Source organism: Catharus ustulatus, chromosome 32, assembly GCF_009819885.2.
Source record: "Catharus ustulatus isolate bCatUst1 chromosome 32, bCatUst1.pri.v2, whole genome shotgun sequence".
In the NCBI taxonomy this organism is placed as follows: domain Eukaryota; kingdom Metazoa; phylum Chordata; class Aves; order Passeriformes; family Turdidae; genus Catharus; species Catharus ustulatus.
In genome coordinates, this window is record NC_046252.1 from 2,449,934 (window position 1) to 2,472,645 (window position 22,712).

Consider the following 22,712-nt stretch of genomic DNA (forward strand, 5'->3'; position numbering starts at 1 on the left):
CCCAGCAGGACAAGAGCTGCCTTGGGGTCCTTGTGGTGCTCTTGGTGTCACCTCACCTGAGGTGGCTTCGTCCTGCAGGGCGGGGTCGTGAGGTGTCATTGAAAATGGGGGCTTGGTGCCACCTCTTTGAGGGACACGGTTGTGGCGTGTCCTGCTGTGAGGTGACCTCCAAAAAAAGGGTTTGGGGTGTCCCCTGCTTGGAAGGGACCTCAGGGACACAATCCCTGGGGACTGTCCCATGGGAGGTGACCTGGGGGGACACAGATGAGACCCCGAGACGTGTCCCCACCAGAGCTGTTTTATTCCTGCCCAGATGTCCCCGCCCCAACCGGGCGCCACCGAGGTGTCCCCCATCCCCCCTCGAGCTGAGGGGACCCCTGGGGTGGTGGCCACTGGTGGCCAGGGCTGGGGCACTGTGGCCACCCCCGGGGTCCCTCAGGCCTCCTTCAGGGGGGGCCCGTCCTGGGGCTGGAGCGCGATCTTCTCCTTGGGGTCACCGGCCGGCCGCCGCTTGGGCCTGGAGGGAGCAGGAGCAGGAGGAAGAGGAGGAGGAAGAGGAGGAGGAAGAGGAGGAGGAAGAGGAGGATCATGGCACAGGGGGCGTGGCCCAGGCCAGGCATTCAGCCAATCACAGAGCTCGTTCTTCTGCCAACATCCCCATCCACCCGTCCCTCCACGCAGCCAAGGGTCCCTTGACCCTGAACCTCTTCAAGGTTGGGGTTGTCCATCATTGTCCACCACTCCTCCACTGTCCATCATTGTCCACCATCCATCCACCGTCCACCATCCATCCATTGTCCACTATCCATCCATTGTCCATCCATTGTCCTTCCATTGTCCACCACCCATCCATTGTCCATCACTGTCCACCACCCATCTATTGTCCATCATTGTCCACCATCCATCCACTGTCCACCATCCATCCATTGTCCACCATCCATCCATTGTCCATCACTGTCCATCACTGTCCACCACCCATTATCCACCGTCCATCTATTGTCCATCATTGTCCACCAACCATCCATTGTCCATCATCCATCTATTGTCCATCCATTGTCCTTCCATTGTCCACCAACCATCCACTGTCCATCACTGTCCATCATTGTCCACCAACCATCCATTGTCCATCATTGTCCACCATCCGTCCACCGTCCATCCATTGTCCACCATCCATCCACTGTCCACCATCCATCCATTGTCCATCATCCATCCACTGTCCACCATCCATCCATTGTCCATCACTGTCCACCATCCATCCATTGTCCATCACTGTCCATCATTGTCCACCACCCATTATCCACCATCCATCTATTGTCCATCATTGTCCACCAACCATCCATTGTCCACCATTCATCTACTGTCCATCACTGTCCATCATCCATCCATTGTCCATCCATTGTCCACTACCCAAAACCCATCCATTGTCCATCCATTGTCCAACCACCCATCCATTGTCCATCACTGTCCATCATTGTCCACCACCCATCCATTGTCCATTATCCATCCATTGTCCATCATTGTCCATCCACTGTCCACCACCCAACACCCACCCACCTGTTCTCCACCTCCTCGATGGTGTCGGGCAGGGGCGCGTTGAGGGTCTCGGGCAGGAACGCGGCCGTCACGGCCGCCACCACGGGCGCCACGCCGTAGACGGTGGGGGGCAGGAAGGGGTAATACTCATCCATCATCTTCACCAGCGGCGCCACGATGCCGCCCACGCGCGCCATGGTGCTGCCGAAGCCCAGCCCCGTCTGCCTGCGGCGCCGGGAGGGTCACGGGGGGACGGGGGGACGGGGGGAACATGGGGGGACAGCGGGCACACGGGGACAGGGGGCCGGGGCCGTACCTGATGGGGGTGGGGTAGAGCTCGGTGGTGTAGAGGAAGACGCAGTTGAAGGAGGCGGAGAGGCAGCCCTTGCCGATGACGGCCAGCGCCGTGCGCACCGTCTGCAGCTCTGCGGGGACACCGCGACGCTGGGGACATGGGGACACCAGCGCTTGACCACCAGGTGTGGGGACATCGGGGACATGGGGACATGGCAACTCCAGAGCCTGACCACCAGGTGTGGGGACACGGGGACACTGGGGACATGGGGACACTGGGGACATGGGGACACCAGGGCTTGACCACCAGGTGTGGGGACACGGGGACAAGGAGACACCGGGGACAACGGGAACATGGGGACACCAGGGTTTGACCACCAGGTGTGGGGACATGGGGACACCGGGGACATGGGGACATGGGGACACTGGGTGTGGGGACATGAGGACAATGGGGCTTGACCACCAGGTGTGGGGACACGGGGACAACGGGGACATGGGGACACCGGGTGTGGGGACATGAGGATAACAGGGACACAGGTACACCAGGGACATGGGGACATCGGGTGTGGGGACATGGGGACACCAGGGCTCAGCCACCACATGGGGACAGCTCGGGCAGGTGGGGACAGGAAAGGAAGGGAGGATGGAGGGATGGGGACATCAGCGGTCGGACACAGCGATGGAAACGTGGAGCAGGACATGTGACAAGCTGGGGACACCGGTGGTCAGAGCGCAGGAGAGCCCCTCCTCCCCACACCCACCTGTGGGCACAAAGATGTTGGCCACGATGACCAGCCCTGCCAAGAACAAGGCCACCACGAGCGAGAGCCGCCGGCCCACGTAGCTCAGGGACACGGTGACCACCACCTTGGCCGGGAAGTCAACGGCGCCGAAAATCACCTGGATGAGGTAAATGCTGACCCCAAAGTTCTGCAGGTCCATGGCCAGGCCGTAGTAGGAGAAACTGATGGAGAACCTGGAGCGAGGTGAGACAGGGGGACCTTGAGGACGGGATGGGACAGGACAGGGACAGGAGGGGGAGGACAGGGCTGGGAGGAGGGGTGGGGTCACCGCTTGGGTGTCCAGGTGTCCATCCTTCCCTTCATCCATGAGTCTGACCAGCCCTGTGTCCATCTGTCCATCCCTGCCCGCCCCTCCCTCTGCCTGTCCCCCTCGCCCCCAGCCCCACCAGACGATGGAGAGGCAGAAGAAGATGTGGCGGATCACGGGGGTCCGGACCAGGTCGGAGACGGTGTAGGAGGATTTCAGCGCCGCCAGCTCCTCCTTCATGTTGGACTTCAACATCTGGGAAACGGGAGAGGTCGGGGGAGGGCTGGACAGGACATCACCCCGACCCCTCCTCACCCCCACCACGGCCCCACCAAACCTCCACCGTGATCTTCTCGCCCTCCTCGCTGCGGTTGTTGAAGGCGGCCACGCGCTGCAGGACCCTCACGGCGCGCTCGGCCCTGCCCGAGAGCACCAGCCACCGCGCCGACTCCGCCAGCCACCTGCACCGAGCCAGCCGGGGAAACTGAGGCACGGCCGGCGCCCCCCGCGCCCCCGCGGCCTCCCCGGGGGTCCAAGCTCCTACCAGGAGTAGAAGAGGAAGACGAAGAAGGGCAGGGACACGGAGAGCTGCAGCCAGCGCCAGTGGGGGACGGCGTAGGCCACCCCGGCCAGGATGATCTGGCCCAGGGTGTAGGCGAAGCCGGTGATGGCCACGGTGATGGCGCGGTACGGGGTGGGGATCCACTCCACCACTGCCAGGACACGGGGACACGGGGACAGGGGGACAGGGGGACACAGGGACACGGGGACAGGGGGACATGGGGACACAGGGACAGGGGGACACGGGGACACGGGGACATGGGGACACAGGGACACGGCTCACTCGCGGTGTCCCCACAGTGCTGGCACTGTCCTGGTCAGTGCGGCCACCCCAGTGCGGTGGGGACACCGTGGGACACCTCCGTGGACACTGGGATGTCCCTGTTCCTGGACACTGGGATATCCCTGTCCCTGGACACTGGGATGTCCCCATCCCTGGACACTGGGATGTCCCCATCCCTGGACACTGGGATATCCCTGTCCCTGGACACTGGGATGTCCCTGTTCCTGGACACTGGGATGTCCCTGTCCCTGGACACTGGGATGTCCCCACCCCTGGCCATTGCATTGTCCCCACCCCATGGTCATTGCATTGTCCCCACCTTTGGACACTGGGATGTCCCCATCCCTGGACACTGGGATGTCCCTGTCCCTGGACACTGGGATGTCCTTGCTCATGGACACTGGGATGTCCCCACCCGTGGCCATTGTGTTGTCCCCACCCGTGGCCATTGCATTGTCCCCACCTTTGGACACTGGGATGTCCCTGTCCCTGGACACTGGGATGTCCCTACCCCTGGCCATTGCATTGTCCCCACCCCACGGCCATTCCGTTGTCCCCACCCATGTCCCCCCGGCTGTCCCCTGTGCCCTCACCCAGGCAGGCGATGCTGAGGCCGAAGCCGGACAGCGCCATCCCGCCGGCGAAGCGGAAGACGCAGTAGGAGGCGTAGTTGGGGGCGAAGGCCGTGCACGTCCCCATCACCCCCAGCTGCAGGTAGGACCACATCAGCATGGCCTTGCGCCCAAACCTGCAACGGGAGCCACTGGGAGGAGCTGGGAGCCACTGGGAGCCACTGGGAGGAGCTGGGAGCCACTGGGAGGAGCTGGGAGGAGCTGGGAGCCACTGGGAGCCACTGGGAGCCACTGGGAGCCACTGGGAGGAGCTGCCCAGAGCCCCACAGAGAAACTGAGGCACGGGGGGGTCTCTGCTGCCCTTACCTGTCCGAGAGGCCCCCCAGGACCAGGGCGCCCACCAGGACCCCGGCCATGTAGATGGACTGGGCCATCTGCCGCAGCTGCCGGTAGCCACAGACCAGGTCCCACTGCCGGGACAGGGGGGGACGTCGGTCAGTGTCGGTCCCTTCTTCTTCCTCTCTGTCCATCCATCCGTCCATCCTTATGCCCATCCTTCCATCCATCCGTCCATCTGTCCATCCCTCCGTTTGTCCATCCATCCTTATGTCCATCCATCATCCGTCCATCCATCCATCCATCCTTATGTCCATCCATCTGTCCATCCATCCTTCCATCATCCATCTGTCCATCCTTATGTCCATCCATCCATCATCCATCCATCCATCTGTCCATCCAACCGTCTGTCCATCCATTCTTATGTCCATCCATCATCCATCCATCCTTCTGTCCATCCATCCGTCCATCCATCCTTATGTCCATCCTTATGTCCATCCGTCCCTCGCTCCCTCCCCCCTCACCCCAAATCCCCCCTGTCCCCCCAGGGTTGTTGTCCCCCCCCGGACACCTCGGTCACCTCCCCGCCCTCCCTGTCCCCGTGTCCCCGTCCCCACCTCGGTGACAATGGTGGACACGTAGACGCTGCGGTCGTAGTCCCACCCGTCCCGGCAGGGCTCGGTGGCGCGGGGACCGCCGGTGACATTGGCAGGGGGCGAGGCCACATAGCGCCGGCAGGAGCCCAGGGTGACATCGAGGGAGCCCGGGGTGACATTGGACCACCCCAGCGTGGCACCGGCGGGTCCCAGGGTGTCATTGGAGGACCCCCAGGAGCCATCGGGGGTCACGGTGCCATCGAGGGTGACGTGGGTGGCACCGGGGCCATTGGGGGACCTCAGGGTGGCACCGGGTGACCCCGAGGTGCCACCAGGAGACCTCGGGACGGTGTCGGGGCCTCTCAAGGTGTCACGAGACGCTGCTGAGGTGGCATCGGGGGTGGCTCCGGGTGGTGGCGGGGTGGCGCTGGGGACGGCGGGGGTGGCGCTGGGGACAGCGGGGGTGGCGCTGGGGACAGAGGGGACGCGGCAGCGGTGCGGGGGGACAGCAGCAGTGAAGTTCTGCAGCAGGTTGTGGCTCGCCATGAGCAGGATGGGCACCGCCAGCAGCGCCGTCTGCAGCACCTGGAACCGGCCCAGGCCCCCGACCTGCGCCAGCACCGCCCCGAACGGCATCGCGGGGACAGCGCGGGACAGGGGACACTGCTGGTCACAGGGACACTGCGGGACAGGGGACAGCGCGGGACGGGGACAGCGAGGGACAGGGGACAGCGAGGGACAGGGGACACTGCTGGTCACAGGGACACTGCGGGACAGACAGCGCGGGATAGGGACAGCGAGGGACAGGGGATAGCGAGGGACAGGGACAGCGAGGGACAGGGGACACCGCTGGTCACAGGGACACTGCGGGACAGGGGACAGCGCGGGACAGGGGACACTGTTGGCTTTGGGGACACTGCGGGAAAGGGGACAGCGCGGGACAGGGGACAGCGCGGGACGGGGGACACTGAGGGACAGGGGACACTGCTGGCTTTGGGGACACTGCTGTTCACGGGGACAGCGAGGGACAGGGGACAGCGAGGGACAGGGGACACTGCTGGTCACAGGGACAGCGCGGGACAGGGACAGCGAGGGACAGGGGGACACCGCCGGCCTTCGGGACACTGCTGGCTTTGGGGACACTGCCGGCCTTGGGGACACTACTGGTCACGGGGACACTGCAGGACAGGGGACACCGGTGGCCTTGGGGACACTGGAGGTCAGGAGGACACCGCCAGCATTGGGGACCCTGCTGGCAACACGGACACTGCTGGCCTTGGGGACACTGCTGGTGACGAGGACACCGCCGGCCTTGGGGACACTGCTGGACAGAGGGACAGTGTCACCCATGGGTATGGCAGCACTCATGGGGACACCAAGACATGGGGACATCATCAACCACGGGGATGCCACCACCCACGGGGACACCAGTGGACACAAGGACACTTGGGGACAGCAGGACACGGGGACAGTGGGACAGGGGGACACTCCCCAGGGGACACAGCCACCCCCAGGGCCATGGGGACACCCCCAGGGGACACTGCCACCCCCAGGACCGTGGGGACACAGGACAGGGGACACTGCCACCCCCAGGGCCGTGGGGACACGGGACAGGGCTTGGACACCACTGGGAGCTGCGATGGGGACATGGGGACATGGGGACATGGGGACATGGGGACATGGGGACAGGGACCCGGAGATGGGGAGGGGACGTGGGGACCGTGTCACCACTTGCGTCACATGTCCCCAACCCCTCCTGATGTCCCCAAGCCCTCCCAGCGTGTCCCTGTCCCTGCCCCACCTCGGCAGCTCCCCAGGGACGGGGACATCCGGCCAGCTGTGACTCCGTGTCCCCAAGGTGAAGGGTCCCCTCTGATGTCCCCAAGCCCTCCCTGGTGTCCCCAACCCCTCCCTGATGTCCCCAGCACTCTCCTCAATGTCCCCAGTTTGTCCCAGTGTCCCCCCAAGATGTCCCCAATCTGTCCAATGTCCCCTTCCCTCTCGGAGTGTCCCCATCCCCCAGCAATGTCCCCAACCCCTCCCTGGTGCCCCAATCTGTCCCGGTGTCCCCCGACAATGTCCCCACCCCACCCCATGACCCTCCTCTGTCCCCGCCTCACTGTCCCCTCCTGTCCCCTCACTGTCCCCTCCTGTTGTCCCCTCTCCCCTTTGCTCCCCCATGTCCCCACCTGTCCCCCTGTCCCGGGTGTCCTCTCATTGTCCCTGTGCCTCTGTGCCACCTGTCCCATGTCCCCACCTGTCCCCGCCGTGTCCCACCTCTGTCTGGGACTGTCCCCTGCTGTCCCTTTGTGTCCCCACCTGTGTCCAGGACTGTCCCCACCTGTCCCCGCTGTCCCCGCCGCTGTCCTCCCCGTGTCCCCTCTGTCCCCTGCTGTCCCCGCCGTGTCCCCGCCTGTCCCCGCCTGTCCCCCCGTGTCCCCGCCGTGTCCCCGCCGTGTCCCACCTCTGTCTGGGACTGTCCCCTGCTGTCCCTTTGTGTCCCTACCTGTGTCCAGGACTGTCCCCACCTGTCCCTTTTTGTCCCCACCTGTCCCCCCCTGTGTCCGGGACTGTCCCCAGCTGTCCCCCCGTGTCCCACCTGTGTCTGGGACTGTCCCTTTGTGTCCCCACCTGTCCCCGCCGCTGTCCCCACTGTCCCCCCTGCTGTCCCCCTGCTGTCCCCACCTGTCCCCCCGCTGTCCCCGCCGTGTCCCCACCTGTCCCCGCCGTGTCCCCACCTGTCCCCGCTGTCCCCGTCGCTGTCCCCACCTGTCCCCGTCGCTGTCCCCACCTGTCCCCGCCGTGTCCCCACCTGTCCCCGCTGTCCCCGCCGTGTCCCCGTCCCGCGCGGTCCCCTCTCTCTCGGTCCCCTCTGTCCCTTGTCGCTCCCCTGTCGCTCCCGTTACACAACGAGCCCCGCGCGCCGCTCTCGGTGCCCCCGGGATTAACGGGGGGGGGAGGGCCCGAATTCCAGCGCCGCGGGGGGGTCCGGACGCCTCCGGGTCCCCCCGCCCGCCCGCGCGGGGACAGCGACTCCCTATAGGGGACCCCCTATAGAGCGGCACCCCCGAGACCCTCCCCACATTGAGGGACCCCCCCCAAGATGTTGGTGTGAGCCCCGGAGCCCCCAGAGCTCAGGAATGTCCTGAGAGACCCCACAGAGACCCTATAGATCCCATAGAGACCCTATAGAACCCACAGAGCCCCAAGAATGTCCTGAGAGATCCTACAGAACCCACAGAGACCCTATAGAACTCACAGAGATCCTATAGATCCCTCAGAGACCCTATAGATCCCATAGAGCGCCCAGGAATGTCCTGCGAGACCCTACAGAACCCACAGAACCCCTATAGATCGCTCAGAGCCCCTATAGATCCCTCAGAGCCCCCACAGACCCCACAGAGCCCCAGGAATGTCCTGAGAGATCCTATAGAACTCACAGAGATCCTATAGATCCCACAGAGACCCTACAGATCCCACAGAGACCCCACAGACCCCACAGAGACCCTATGGAACCCACAGAGATCCTATAGATCACTCAGAGCACCTACAGAACTTCACAGAGCCCCTATAGATTGCTCAGAGACCCTATAGATCCCTCAGAGCCCCTATAGAACCCCAGAGGCCCTATAGAACCTCACAGAGCCCCTATAGAACCCCAGAGAGCCCCTATAGACACCACAGAGACCCCACAGAACCTCACAAAGACTCCACAGACCCCAGAGAGCCCCTATAGACCCCAGAGAGCCCCTATAGAACCCCACAGAGGCCCTGTAAAACTCCACACACCCCCTATAGATTCCCTATAGACCCCACAGAGCCCCTACAGACCCCCCCCGAGCCCCCACAAACCCCAAGGAGCTCCTGCACACCCCTTAAAGCTCCCATAGGGCCCTGGCAGCCCCTATAGGAGCTCATTAACCCCCCCCAACCCCCCTTTGAGGGTCCCACACCCCCCCAGCAGGCCCCTATAGATCCTGTAGGTCCTCGGTGCCCCTGCAGGTCCCAGAACCCCCCCGAGACCCCACAGACCCCCCTACACACCCCATAGGTACCTGCAACTCCCCTAGAGACCCCCTATGGATCCCCAGGAATCCCCCAAAGCCCCCTCAGACCCCGAGACCCCTCTGCCAACCCCTACAGCCCCCAAAGACCCCCCAAAGACCCCCCAAAAATCCTCTCAGACCCCCCCAAAAATCCTCTCAGACCCCCCCCCAAAATCCTCTCAGACCCCCCCCCAAAATCCTCTCAGACCCCCCCAAAATCCCCTATAGCCCCCATAGGGTCCCGTGGGGTCTCTGCTGCCCCCTGGTGGCGGGGAAAGGAAACGGGAATTGGGGAGGGGTCCCGGGGGTTTGGGGAGGGGTCTCGGGGTTTTTTTGGGGGTCCCAGGGGTTCGGGGAGGGGTCCCCGGATTTTTTCGGGGGTCTTAGAATTTTTCTGGGGAGGGGTCTCAGGGTTTTTCTGGGGAGGGGTCCCAGGGTTTTTTTTGGGGGTCCCAGAGTTTTTTGGGGAGGGGTCTCAGGGTTTTTTTTGGGGGTCCCAGTGATTTTGGGGAGGGGTCTCAGGGTTTTTTTTGGGGGTCCCAGGGTTTTTTTGGGGAGGGGTCTCAGGGTTTTTTGGGGAGGGGTCTCAGGGTTTTTTGGGGTTCCCAGTGATTTTGGGGAGGGGTCCATACGGAAACAGGAACTTTATTGAGCCGATACAAAACCCCCGACTCAGCAAACGCCCCCAAAGAGCCCCAAAATCCCCCCCAGCCCCCCCCACCCCCAAAAAGGGGTCCCGGGTGTGTCCGGGGGGGTCCCAGTGCTCCCAGTCCCCCCCAGTCCCCCCCAGTCCCCCCAGACTGGGCCAGGCCCCGCTCCCAGCCCGGCCCTGCTGGGCGGTGCCCGAGCCCGGCCCGGGGCGGATTTGGGGAGGGGTCGTTAGGAAATTTGGGGAGGGGTCGTTAGGAATCGTAATCTTCATCCTCGTCCTCGTCCTCCCGCGCGCGGGGGGGGCCGGGGGCCGGGGGGAGCCCCCCCGGGAGGGTCGGGGGGCCCAGGGGGGCGAAGGGAACCCCGGGGCTGCGGGAGAAGCGACACTGAGGGGGGGACCCCAAAAAAAATAAACCCCAAAAAATCCCAAAAAAAACCCCCGGGGACATGGGGGGGGCACTCCCATCCATCCAACCCCCCCCGAGGGGGAGGAGCACCCAAAGCCCCCTCCCCAAATTCCCCTCCCAGGGATTCAGGGATGGAGGAACACTCCAGACCCCCTCAGACCTCCCCAAACCCCCCGAAATCCCCCGAAAACAGCCCCAGACCCCCCGAAATCCCCCCCAAAGCCCCCTCCCCAAATCCCTCCCAGGGACTCAGGGATGGGGGAACACCCCGGACCCCCCAAAACAACCCCAAAACAGCCCCAACCCCCCCCAAATCCCCCTCAAAACGGCCCCAAAACCCCCCCAGGTGTCCCCCCCCCCAGCCCACCTGGCGAAGGTGAGTGGGGGCGGGGCCGGGGGCGGCTGTGCCGTCTCCTCGTCGCCGTCGCTGTCACTGTCCTCAGACTCCTCCTGGGGGGGCGGGGGGGGACACTGAGGGGACCCCAGACCCCTCCCCACCCCCAGGGGATCCCCAAAAACCCCCCCAGAGGGGGCTCAGGGGTCTGAGAGCCCCCCCCAAAAAAAACCCCAAACCCCTGGGACCGCCCACTCTTGCTCCAATCAATCCTTGATTGGTTTGGGGTCCCCTTGGCCCTGGGACCCCCAAAAACCTCCCCAGGACCCCCCCAACCCCCCCAGGACCCCCCAAAAACCCACCCAGGACCCCCCAGGTCCCCCCCACCTCCTGCTCCGAGTCTGTCCCCGATTGCTTCGGGGTCCCCTTGGCCCCGGGACCCCCGTTCTTGCGGCCACTGCCCGGGCGGCGCCCCCTGAGAGAGACCCCCCTCATTAGAGATCGTTCATTAGAGACCCCTCCTCATTAGAGACCCTTCATTAGAGACCCCTCCTCATTAGAGACCCCTCATTAGAGACCCCCCTCATTAGAGACCCCCCCTCATTAGAGACCCCCCCTCATTAGAGACCCCTCATTAGAAACCCCTCATTAGAGACCCCCCCTCATTAGAGACCCCCCCTCATTAGAGACACCTCACTAGAGACCCCCCCTCATTAGAGACCCCCCCCTCATTAGAGACCCCCCCTCATTAGAGACCCCCCTCATTAGAGATTTCTCATTAGAGACCCCTCATTAGAGACCCCTCCTCATTAGAGACCCCCCCTCATTAGAGACCCCCCTCATTAGAGACCCCCCTCATTAGAGACCCCTCATTAGAGACCCCCCCTCATTAGAGACCCCCCCCTCATTAGAAACCCCTCATTAGAGACCCCTCCTCATTAGAGATCCTTTCTTATTAAAGGTGTGTCCCCAGGTGTGTCCCCAGCCCCCCCAAGTGTGTCTCCAAGTGTCCCCAGGTGTCCCCAGGCTCCCCAGGTGTGTCCCCAGCCCCCCCAGGTGTCCCCAGGTGTTCCCCAGGTGTCCCCAGGTGTGTCCCCAGGTGTCCCCAGGTGTGTCCCCAGCCCCCCCAGGTGTCCCCAGGTGCCCTCACCTGCGGGGTCCCCTCTCCCCGTCCCCGTGGGGGTCGTCACCGTCCCCCTGCATGTCGGGCACGGCGGCCACCAGGTCCTTGAGGAAATCGAACTGCTGCTCCAGCTCGATGCACTGCTTCCTGCGGGGGAGGGAATGTCACCTGCCACGCCCACCTGACCACACCCGACCACACCCAACCACACCTGGGACAGCCACGCCCACCTGACCACACCCAACCACACCCAACCACACCTGGGACAGCCTCACCTGCGCTGCCACGCCCGCCCAACCACACCCAACCACACCCAGCCACACCTGGGACAGCCTCACCTGCGCTGCCACGCCCTGACACACCCACCCGACCACACCTGGGACAGCCACGCCCACCCGGCCACACCCGACCACACCTGGGACAGCCTCACCTGGGCTGCCACACCCTGACACACCCACCTGACCACACCTGGGACAGCCTCACCTGCACTGCCACGCCCACCTGACCACACCCAACCACACCTGTGCTCCCACGCCCGCCCAGCCACACCTGGGACAGCCACACCCAGACCCAGGTGAGGACAAGTCGGCACAGGTGAGGACAGGAAGGGACAGGTGATCCCATGTGACCCCAGGTGACCCCAGGTGACCCCAGGTGATCCCAGGTGATCCCAGGTGATCACAGGTGAGGACAGGAGAGCCCAGGTGAGCCCAGGTGAGCCCAGGTGATCCCAGGTGAGCCCAGGTGAGCCCAGGTGATCCCAGGTGAGCCCAGGTGAGCACTCACAGGTGAGAAGTCGTCATGGTCTTGGCGTTGCGGGACTGGGTCACGTGACAGGCCTTGCGCAGCAGCGACTCCAGGAACAGCTCCAGGGCCCGCGCTGGCACGCTAAGGACGGCCAGGTGACAGGTGACAGCCCCAGGGACACAGGGGAACCCCCAGGTGACAGGTGAGACACCCAGGGACACAGGGGAACCCCCAGGGACACAGGTGAGACACCCAGGGAAACAGGGGAAACCCCAGGTGTGCAGGTGACACTCCCAGGGACACAAGTGACATCCAGGTGTGCAAGGCGGGATCACAGGGGTGCCCAGGTGCGCAGGGCAGGGTCCCAGGTGAGCAGGGCAGTGTCTCAGAGGTGCCCAGGTGTGCAGTATGGAGTCCCAGGGGTGCCCAGGTGTGCAGTATGGAGTCCCAGGGGTGCCCAGGTGTGCAGGGCAGGGTCCCAGGGGTGCCCAGGTGTGCAGTATGGAGTCCCAGGGGTGCCCAGGTGAGCAGGGCCCAGGTGTGCCAGAGGATACAGATGATGACGGGCACGGCGGCCGCCACCTTCCCGATCTCCTCGTCCGTCTGCATGATCTTCTTGATCCGCGCCTGCCACAGAGCCCGCGCTCACCTGAGCTCTGACCTCACCTGAGCTGTGATCTCATCTGAGCCCCCTCCTCACCTGGATCCCTCCTCACCTGAGCCCTCCTCACCTGGATCCCGCTCTCACCTGGATCCCGCTCTCACCTGCAGAGCCCTCCCCCCCCAGGCCACGCCCCCCCACCTGCACCCTCAGGTGCGACCCCGTCCCCCCAAACCCCGCCCACCCCTCAGGCTCCGCCCCGCCCTCTCCGTTACCATGGCGACCCTCATGCTCCCCCCCCGTTGCCATGGTGACGCGCCCCCGCCCTGCCCGTTGCCACACTAACCCCCGTTTCCCGTGCCCTCCCCGTTGCCATGGCGACCCCGCCCTGCGCCCCTCAGCCGGTACCGGCGGGAAGCGTGCGTTGTATTTCTTCTTCTTGCTCGGCATGGCCGCCCCGCTGGCCCCGGGGGATCCCGGGGGATCCCGCCCGGCCCCGCTCGGCCCCGGCCCCGCCGCTCCCGGCCCCGCTCCGGCCGCTCCCGGCCCGGCCCCGGCCCCGCTCGGCTCCGCCGCGGCCTCCCCGGCGCGCCCCGCCCCTTCCGGGAAGGGGTCCCGGCTCTTCCGGTACAGGCCACACCTTTTCCGGTAAAACTGACTCTCTTCGCCTCAGGCAGCGCCATGTTGGATCCGTTCCCATGATTAACCACGCCCCCTCGCCATAAAACCACGCCCATACCACCATGACCACGCCCTTCCCATAAACCACGCCCCCGAGCTGTCAATCAAACGCAGGCGGGCCTTGGACCGTTTATTGGGGTGACCCCGGGGGGGGAGGGGCGGGGCTTTCCCTCCCCCAAAGGCACTTTGGTGGGGGCGGGGCCAATGCTGGGGGAGGGGCGGCCACGCTCCCATTGGCTGCTGTGCCCCGGGGGGGCGGGGCGAAGGGGGGACCCCCCAAAAGGCACCCAGTGACCCCGGCAGGAGTTTCCCAGTAGCTCCCAGTAACCCCCAGCAGGCACTTGGTGTCCTCCCAGTAGCTCCCAGTAACCTCCCAGTAACTGTACAGAATTCCCAGTGACTGCCAGTAACCCCCAGTAACCTCTCGGTAACTGTACAAAACTCCCAGTAACTCCCAGTGAACTCCCAGTAAGTCCCAGTAACCCCTACAAACCTCTCAATGCCCACCAGTAACCGTTAAAAGCCTCCCAGTAACTCCCAGTAACCCCTAAAAGCCTCCCAGTAACTCCCAGTAACCCCTAAAAGCCTCCCAGTGACTCCCAGTAGAGCCTAAAAGCCTCCCAGTAACTCCCAGAAGCCTCCCAGTAATTCCCAGTAACCCCTAAAAGCCTCCCAGTAACTCCCAGAAGTCTCCCAGTAACTCCCAGTAACTCCCAGAAGCCTCCCAGTAAGTCCCAGTAACCCCTAGAAACTCCCCAGTACCTCCCAGTAAAACCCCAAAGCCTCCCAGTGCCTTCCGACCCCTCCCAGTACCCCCCAGTGCCCCCCCCCCCGTCCCTCCCAGTCCGTCCCAGTCAGGACGAGGGGAACTGGCTGAGGAAGGCGCTGAAGTCCAGGTCCCCCAGCGAGGGCAGCGAATCCTCGGGACCCCCCCCCAGCCCCCCCAGCTCGGGGGGCGCCCCCAGCTCCGCCCCCAGCCCCATTTCGGGGGGGGGGGGCTGGCTCTGGCTCTGGCTCTGCACCAGCCGGGCGATGGCCTCGGGGTACGACATCAGCATGGGGGGGCCCCCGAAATCCGGGGGGGGCGCCCCCAGGTCCGAGCCGGGACCCCCGAAATCCGGGGAGGGGTCCCCGAAGCTGGGGGGGGGCTCGGGGGGGCCCAGCAGGCGCTGAACCTCGGAGGGGGTGATGGTGTCCAGGGGGGGGATCGGGGGGTCCCCCAGGAACGCCCCCAAATCCAGGGGGGGTCCCGAGCCGCCGCCCCCCCCGAGCTGCGGGGACCCCTCCTCAAATTGCAGCTGCAGCAGCGCCTCGGCCAAGGGCTCCGGCTCGGGGGGGGCCCCCAGGAGCCCCCCCGGACCCCCGAAGGAGAAGGAGGGAGCTGGGGGGGAGGGGAGGGGGTGAGGGAGGGGCTCGACCCCCCCCCAAACCCCCCCAGAATTGCTCCCCGACCCCATTTACCCCCCAATTCCCCCACCCCAATTCCCCCCCCACCCAATTTTCCCCCCCATTCTCCCCCCCAAATTCCCCCTTTTCCCCCACCCCGGTTCCTCCCAGTTCCTCCCAGTTCCTCCCAGTCCCCCCCAGTTCTCACCCACACTGGGGGGGTTCTGGGGGGCCGGGGGGGGTCTCGAGGGCACCGCGATGCGCCGGGGGGGCCGCGCCTCGCTGGACGCCGGAGCTGGGGGGGAAACGGGGGGGGGGGGGTCCCACTGTCAGGGACCCCCCAGGGACCCCAAAGGATCCCCCAGGGACCCCAAATCCCCACAGGGACCCCCCACAGGGACCCCAAACCTCCTCTGGACCCCCCCAGGGACCTCAAAGAAACCCCCAGGATACCCTCAGGGACCCCAAATTCTTCCAGGGACCCCCCCAGGGACCCCAAATCTCCACAGGGACCCCAGACCCCCCTTCTGGAGCCCCCCAGGGACCCCAAATCCCTCCAGGGACCCCCTCAGGGACCTCAAAGGAACCTCCAGGACGACCACAGGGACCCCAAATCCTCACAGGGACCCCAAATTTCCCCCCTGGAGCCCCCCAGGGTCCCCAAATCCCCCCCCAGCCCCCCCTCTAGACCCCCCCAGGGACCCCTAATCCCCCCCAGCCCCCTCCCCAGGGACCCCAGCCCCCGTCCCCACCGGGCAGGGGGCTGCGCTGCACGAAGGACCGGAACGTTTCCCGCGTTCTCTTGCGCTTCTCCTCGATGCACTGCAGGTCCCCTGCACCAGTAACACCAGTAACACCAGTCAGCTCCCAGTAACACCAGTCAGCTCCCAGCCAGCTCCCAGTCACATCCCAGTCAGCTCCCAGTAACACCAGTCAGCTCCCAGTCCCATCCCAGTCAGCTCCCAGTTACATCCCAGTCAGCTCCCAGTCAGATCCCAGTGACCTCCCAGTCACATCCCAGCCAGCTCCTCGAGACCCCCAGTGATCCCCCCAGTCCCTCCCAGTCACAACCAGTTAGCCCCAGTGACTCCCAGTCCCTCCCAGTCACACCAGTGACCCCAGCCCACCCCGCAGTGTCCCAGGGTGACAATGAGAACCCGAAAAGAGCCAAAGCAGGACCTGGGAATGTTCCAGAAGGACCCCGGATCACCCCAAACCCCACAGAGGACCCTAAAAGAGCTCATAGCCCCCTGGTAGCCCCCATAGCCTCCGGTGGGGCAGGAACAGCAAATCAATGGGAGCTCCAGGGACTCGGGAATGTCCCAAAGGGACCCTGGATCACCCCAAACCCCACAGAGGACCCTAAAAGAGCTCATAGCCCCCTGGTAGCCCCCATAGCCTCCGGTGGGGCAGGAACAGCAAATCAATGGGAGCTCCAGGGACTCGGGAATGTCCCAAAGGGACCCTGGATCACCCCAAACCCCACAGAGGACCCTAAAAGAGCTCATGGCCCCCCAGTAGCCCACCCTGGTGGGGCAGGAACAGGAGATCAATGGGAGCTGCAGCTCCAGGGATCTGGGAATGTTCTGGATCACCTCCAAACCACACTAAGGACCCTGTAAGCCCCTGTAGCCCCCCACAGCCCCCTGGTAGCCCACCCTGGTGGGGCAGGAACAGTAAATCAATGGGAGCTGCAGGGACCCAGAATGTCCCAAAGGGACCCTGGATCATCTCCAGACCCACAATACAGACCCCATAAGCCCCTAGTAGCCCCGGTAGCCCCATAGCCCCCTGGTAGCCCCCCACAGCCCCCCAGTAGCCCACCCTGGTGGGGCAGGTAGCGGAAGTCGACGGGCGCGCTGCGCTGCCGGTCCGAGGGCCGCTGCAGCTCCATGCGCACGGTGACCGGGGCGCGCAGCGCGGGGTCCCGGAAGGGCGGCGTGCGGAACACGATGGCGACCTGGCGGTGAACGTCGGCCTGCGCGAACGAGCCCTTGGCCTCCCAGCCCTCGGCCCAGAAACGAACCTCGATGTCCTCTGGGGAGGAAATGGGGATGGAAATGGGGTTTGGGGTGTGGGATATGGGGCTGGGAAACAGGGGCTGGGAAATGGGGTTTGGGGTTTGGGAAATGGGGTTTGGAGTGTGGGATATGGGAAAGGGCCAGAAACGAACCTCGATGTCCTCTGGGGATGGAAATGGGGTGTGGGAAATGGGGTTTGGGAAATGGGGTTTGGGGTTTGGGATATGGGGAAGGGCAAGAAACGAACCTCGATGTCCTCTGGGGATGGAAATGGAGTGTGGGATATGGGGTGTGGGGTGTGGGGCTGGGAAATGGGGTGTGGGATGTGGGATATGGAGTTTGGGATGTGGGAAATGGGATTTGGGGTTTGGGAAATGGGGTGTGGAGTGTGGGATATGGGGAAGGGCAAGAAACGAACCTCAATGTCCTCTGGGGATGGAAACGGTGTTTGGGAAATGGGGTTTGGGATATGGGGTGTGGGGTTTGGGGTGTGGGGAAGGGCCAGAAACGAACCTTGATGTCCTCTGGGGGATGGAAATGGGGTGTGGGAAATGGAGCTGGGAAATGGGGTTTGGGATATGGGGTTTGGGGTGTGGGATATGGGGAAGGGCCAGAAACGAACCTCGATGTCCTCTGGGGATGGAAACGGGGCTGGGAAACGGGGTTTAGAGTTTGGGAAATGGGGATTTGGATACAGGGATTGGGGTGGGACAGAAATCCCAGGCGGGGTGGGGACTGGGGGGATACAGAGGTTTGGGGTGTCCCAGGTTTGAACTGTCCCTGTTCCGCCTGTCCCTGTTCTGGGTGTCCCTGTTTTTGGGCTGTCCCGGTTCCGGTGTCCCAGTCCCGGCTGTCCCAGTTCCGCCTGTCCCAGTTCTGCCCGTCCCGGTTCCGGTGTCCCTGGTTTTGGGCTGTCCCTGTTCCACCCATCCCGGTTCCACCCGTCCCTGTTCCGCCTGTCCCGGTTCCAGTATCCCTGTTTCTGGGCTGTCCCGGTTCCGATATCCCTGTTTCTGGGCTGTCCCGGTTCTGTCCCTGTTCCGGTATCCCTGTTTCTGGGCTGTCCCGGTTCTGTCCCTGTTCCGGTATCCCTGTTTCCGGGCTGTCCCGGTTCTGTCCCTGTTCCGGTATCCCTGTTTCTGGGCTGTCCCGGTTCTGTCCCGGTTCCCGTATCCCTGGTTTTGGGCTGTCCCGGTTCTGTCCCGGTTCCCATAGCCCTGGTTCTGGGCTGTCCCGGTTCTGTCCCGGTTCCAGTATCCCTGGTTCTGCTGTCCCGGTTCTGTCCCGCACCTTTCTGGACCTTGTCGCACAGCAGGAAAATCTCGTCCCCGCCCCGGCAGCTCCCGGAGTTGCGATTGACGCGGCAGATCCGGAGCTCGGCCGTGCTGGGGGCGCCTGGGGACAGTGAGGGGACAGTCAGGGGACAGGAGACAGTGAGGGGACAGTGAGGGACAGGGGACAGTGAGGGACACGGAGAGTCAGCGATGGGACAATGAGGGACACCAGGGGACACTGGGGAGGTCTCACAGGTGTCACAGGGGGTCACAGGGGTCACCCAGGTGTCCCAGGGATGTCACACGGGTGTCACAGGGGGTCACAGGGGTCACCCAGGTGTCACAGGGGGTCACAGGGGTCACCCAGGTGTCACAGGGGGTCACAGGTGTCACACAGGTATCACCCAGGTGTCACCCAGGGATGTCCCAGGGGGTCACAGGGGGTCACAGGTGTCACCCAGGGGTCCCAGGGATGTCACACAGGGGGTCACAGGGAGATCACACAGGTGTCACCCAGAGGTCCCAGGGATGTCACAGGGGTGTCACAGGGGTCACCCAGGGGTCCCCACTCACGGTTGTCGTAGATGGGCTGGGACAGGACGGGGGGGAGGGGCCGCAGCCCCCCCGGGCCCCTCACCCACACCTGGAAGCAGAGCCGGACGGCGGCCAGGTCGTACTCGCCCCCGCGCTGCTCCGGCGGCACTGCCAGCACAGAGCGGTACAGACCGGTATGGACCAGTACGGACCGGTATGGACCAGTACGGACCAGTATGGACCGGTATGGACCGGTATGGACCAGTACGGCCCAGTACAGACCAGTATGGACCAGTACGGACCAATATGGACCAGTACAGACCAGTACGGACCGGTACGGACCAGTATGGACCAGTACGGACCGGTATGGACCAGTACGGACCGGTACGGACCAGTACGGACCAGTATGGACTGGTATGGACCAGTACAGACCAGTACGGACCGGTATGGACCGCTATGGACCAGTATGGACCAGTACAGACCAGTACGGACCAGTACAAACCGGTATGGACCAGTACAGACCGGTATGGACCAGTACAGACCAGTACAGACCAGTACAGACCAGTACGGACCGGTACGGACCGGTACGGACCGGTACGGACCAGCAGCCCCCAGACCACTCTCAGGGCTCTCCCAGTAACTCCCAGTGCCCACCAATACCCCCAGACTCTTCCCAGTCCCTCCCAATCCCTTCCCAGTCCCTCCCAATCCCTTCCCAGTCCCTCCCAGTGCCTCCCAATGCTCTCCCAGTGCCTCCCAGTGCTCCCAGTACCGTTGAAGGGGTTGTTATTGGTGCGGATCCGCTCGGCCACGGCCGCCTCCAGCTCCCGTTTCTTCACGCACTGAATCCCCAAATTCTGGAAACTTTCCCCAGAATTGGGGGGGGGTCAGGGGTCAGCCTGGATTTTGGGATCCCCCCCTAGACACTCCAGGGCAGGGACCCCAAATTTTGGGGGTTCCCAGGAGCCCTGGGAGGGTCCCGAATTTTGGGAGTTCCCCCCCAATTTTGGGTGATCCTGCCTGCCCTGGATGGGGTCCCCCAATACCTTGGGTGATACCACCTGCCCTGGAGGGGGAGTCCTCATAATTTGGGTGTTCCCCCCAATTTTGGGCGATCCCCCCCCAATTTTGGGTGATCCCGCCTGCCCTGGATGGAGTCCCCCAATATCTTGGGAGATACCATCTCCACCACAGGGGGATCCCCTCCACTCTGGGCGATCCCACCTGCCCTTTTCAGGGGGGAATTCCCCATTTCCAGGCACTCCCACCTGCCCCATGGGGGTGTCCCCGATTTTGGGGGGTGTCCCCGATTTGGGGGGGGTCCCCACCTGTGGATGTTGCGCTCGGGGCACAGCTCGGCCTCGTAGAAGCCGTCCTTGCAGTCCTTGCCCACCAGCTCGTGGGGGTGGGGGCGGTGGGGGGGGTCCTTGGTCACCAGCGACACCCGCACGCGGCCCGGGCCCCGGTAATTGTTCACCTGTGAGGGGGGACACGGCTGGCTCGGACTGGTTTGGACTGGTCTGGACTGGGAGGCTCATGGGGATGCTGGGATGGGTCTGGGGGAGGTGGGTGCTGAGCCCTCCCCCAGGGATGGGGGCACTGGGGAGCTCAAGGGGGTCCCAGGCGGTTACTGGTTTGTACTGGGATGCACTGGGACACTCACACAGGTGATGGGGAGGGTCTTGGGCGGCACTGGGGGACTCAAGGACGGTCCTGGGTAGTTACTGGTTTATACTGGGATGCACTGGGACACTCACACAGATGATGGGGAGGGTCTTGGGGGGCTCAGGGGGGTCCCAGGTGGTTACTGGTTTATACTGGTTTACACTGGGATGCACTGGGACAGTCACAAAGATGATGGGGAGGGCCTTGGGGCACACTGTGGGGCTCAGGGGGGTCCCAGGTGGTTACTGGTTTATACTGGTTTATACTGGGATGCACTAGGACACTCACACAGGCGATGGGGAGGGTCTTGGGGGGCTCAGGGGGGGTCCCAGGTGGTTACTGGTCTATACTGGTTTATACTGGGATGCACTGGGACACACACAGATGATGGGGAGGGTCTTGGGGGGCTCAGGGGGATCCCAGGCAGTTACTGGTTTATACTGGTTTACACTGGGACACTCACACAGATGATGGGGAGGGTCTTGGGCGACACTAGGGGACTCAAGGAGGGTCCCAGGCGGTTACTGGTTTATACTGGGATGCACTGGGACACTCACACAGGTGATGGGGAGGGTCTTGGGGGGCTCAGGGGGATCCCAGGCAGTTACTGGTTTATACTGGTTTATACTGGGATGCACTGGGACACTGACACAGATGATGGGGAGGGTCCTGGAGGGCTCAGGGGGGTCCCAGGCGGTTACTGGTTTATACTGGGATGCACTGGGACACTCACACAGGTGATGACGAGGGTCTTGGGGCGCTCAGGGGGGTCCCAGGCAGTTACTGGTTTATACTGGTTTATACTGGGATGCACTGGGACAGTCACAAAGATGATGGGGAGAGTCTTGGGGGGCTCAGGGGGGTCCCAGGTGGTTACTGGTTTATACTGGTTTATGTTGGGATGCACTGGGACACTCACACGGATGGTGGGGTGGGTCTTGGTGGTCTCGCTGCTGTGCTCCCCGGGCATGGGGGCACTGGGGGGGCTCAGGGAGGGTCCTGGGTGGTTACTGGTCTATACTGGTTTATACTGGGATGCACTGGGACACTCACACGGATGGTGGGGTGGGTCTTGGTGGTCTCGCTGCTGTGCTCCCCGGGGATGCTCCCGGCCGAGCGCCCCTCGCACTTGTACCGGAACCTCATCCCGCGCTGCTTGGGCTGCTCCAGGATCTCCACGAACGGCGCCGCCCCCCCCGCCTCTGGGGGGGCACGGGGGGGGTCCCGTCAGCCCCTCCCCCATCCCCTCCACACCCCCGGGGGGGTCCCAGAGCTGCAGGGACCCCCCCCAGATCCCCCCCAATCCCGGGGTGTCCCCACTCACCCTGAGCTCCCCACTCCAGCAGGAAGGGCAGAAGATCCGGGGGGGTCACTGGGGGGACAGCGGGGGGGGCGTTAATGGGGGGGGGGGCTTTAAGAGAGGGGGGCTTCAAGGGGGGCATCGCAATAAGGGGAGGGGTCGCACTAAGGGGGAGTCACACTAAGGGAGGGTCACACTAAAGGGGGGGGTCACTCTAAGGGGAGGGGTCACACTGGGGGGGTCACACTAATGGGGGGTCGCATTAAGAGGAGGGGTCGCACCAAGGGGAGGGGTCAAGGGGTCACACTAAGGGGAGGGGTCACTTTAAGGGGAGGGGTCGCATTAAGGGGAGTGGTCGCATTAACGGGGGTCTCTTTAAGGGGGTGTCGCAATAAAAAGGGGTCACTTTAGGGGAATTCTCTTTAAGGGAGGGATCTCCCCCCAAATTCCCCCCAACCCCTCCCCGCAGCCGCCCCCTCCCCTTTAAACACGCCCCCCTTAAAGACCCCCCACCCTCCGCTCACCCCACGACCCCCCCGCCGTCACTGGCGGCGGAACAGCCCCGGGGGATCCCCCCCACCCCAAGGCAGCCTCGGGGGGGGTTCCGCACTCACCGTCCTCCATGGCGGGGGTCCCGGGGGGTCCCGGGGGGTTCCGGGGGCGGGGGGGGGGGCGGGGGGGGGGGCCCCGCTCGCGCCGCCACTCGCGGAAGCGCCG

At 64.2% G+C, this 22,712-nt stretch overlaps 3 protein-coding genes across 9 annotated transcripts; all 3 read right to left on the reverse strand.

Moving 5' to 3' along the window:
• Window positions 1-282: 282 nt before the first annotated feature.
• Window positions 283-6,166, reverse strand: LOC117009329 (solute carrier family 22 member 6-A-like). Of its 6 annotated transcripts, none has more exons than XM_033083569.2 (10): window positions 5,247-6,166; window positions 4,660-4,763; window positions 4,315-4,469; window positions 3,422-3,590; window positions 3,215-3,338; window positions 3,017-3,132; window positions 2,589-2,803; window positions 1,850-1,958; window positions 1,555-1,734; window positions 283-517 (listed from the first exon to the last, which is right to left on the reverse strand). In XM_033083569.2, the coding sequence occupies exons 1-10, from the start codon at window positions 5,859-5,861 to the stop codon at window positions 436-438; spliced, it is 1,869 nt and encodes a 622-aa protein (XP_032939460.1). In that variant the 5' UTR covers window positions 5,862-6,166; the 3' UTR covers window positions 283-435. The 6 variants fall into 6 exon arrangements, with proteins under 6 accessions (XP_032939460.1, XP_032939458.1, XP_032939459.1 ...); XM_033083567.1 differs by having other exon boundaries at window positions 1,555-1,754; window positions 1,850-1,977; XM_033083568.1 differs by having other exon boundaries at window positions 1,555-1,758; window positions 5,247-6,164.
• Window positions 6,167-6,364: 198 nt separating this feature from the next.
• Window positions 6,365-13,699, reverse strand: DRAP1 (DR1 associated protein 1). Of its 2 annotated transcripts, none has more exons than XM_033083615.2 (7): window positions 13,543-13,699; window positions 13,088-13,160; window positions 12,573-12,666; window positions 11,814-11,933; window positions 11,051-11,138; window positions 10,697-10,779; window positions 6,365-6,546 (listed from the first exon to the last, which is right to left on the reverse strand). In XM_033083615.2, exons 1-7 carry the CDS (start codon window positions 13,582-13,584, stop codon window positions 6,393-6,395), a joined length of 654 nt encoding a protein of 217 aa, XP_032939506.1. In that variant the 5' UTR covers window positions 13,585-13,699; the 3' UTR covers window positions 6,365-6,392. The 2 variants fall into 2 exon arrangements, with proteins under 2 accessions (XP_032939506.1, XP_032939507.1); XM_033083616.2 differs by lacking the exon at window positions 6,365-6,546 and adding an exon at window positions 10,096-10,291 and having other exon boundaries at window positions 13,543-13,651.
• A 946-nt stretch (window positions 13,700-14,645) lies between these two features.
• On the reverse strand, window positions 14,646-22,619 carry RELA (RELA proto-oncogene, NF-kB subunit). The gene is made up of 11 exons (XM_033083588.1): window positions 22,610-22,619; window positions 22,020-22,067; window positions 21,749-21,897; window positions 20,359-20,507; window positions 19,803-19,894; window positions 19,070-19,198; window positions 18,513-18,617; window positions 17,026-17,238; window positions 15,954-16,034; window positions 15,410-15,496; window positions 14,646-15,196 (listed from the first exon to the last, which is right to left on the reverse strand). The coding sequence occupies exons 1-11, from the start codon at window positions 22,617-22,619 to the stop codon at window positions 14,670-14,672; spliced, it is 1,590 nt and encodes a 529-aa protein (XP_032939479.1). The 3' UTR covers window positions 14,646-14,669.
• Window positions 22,620-22,712: the final 93 nt, after the last annotated feature.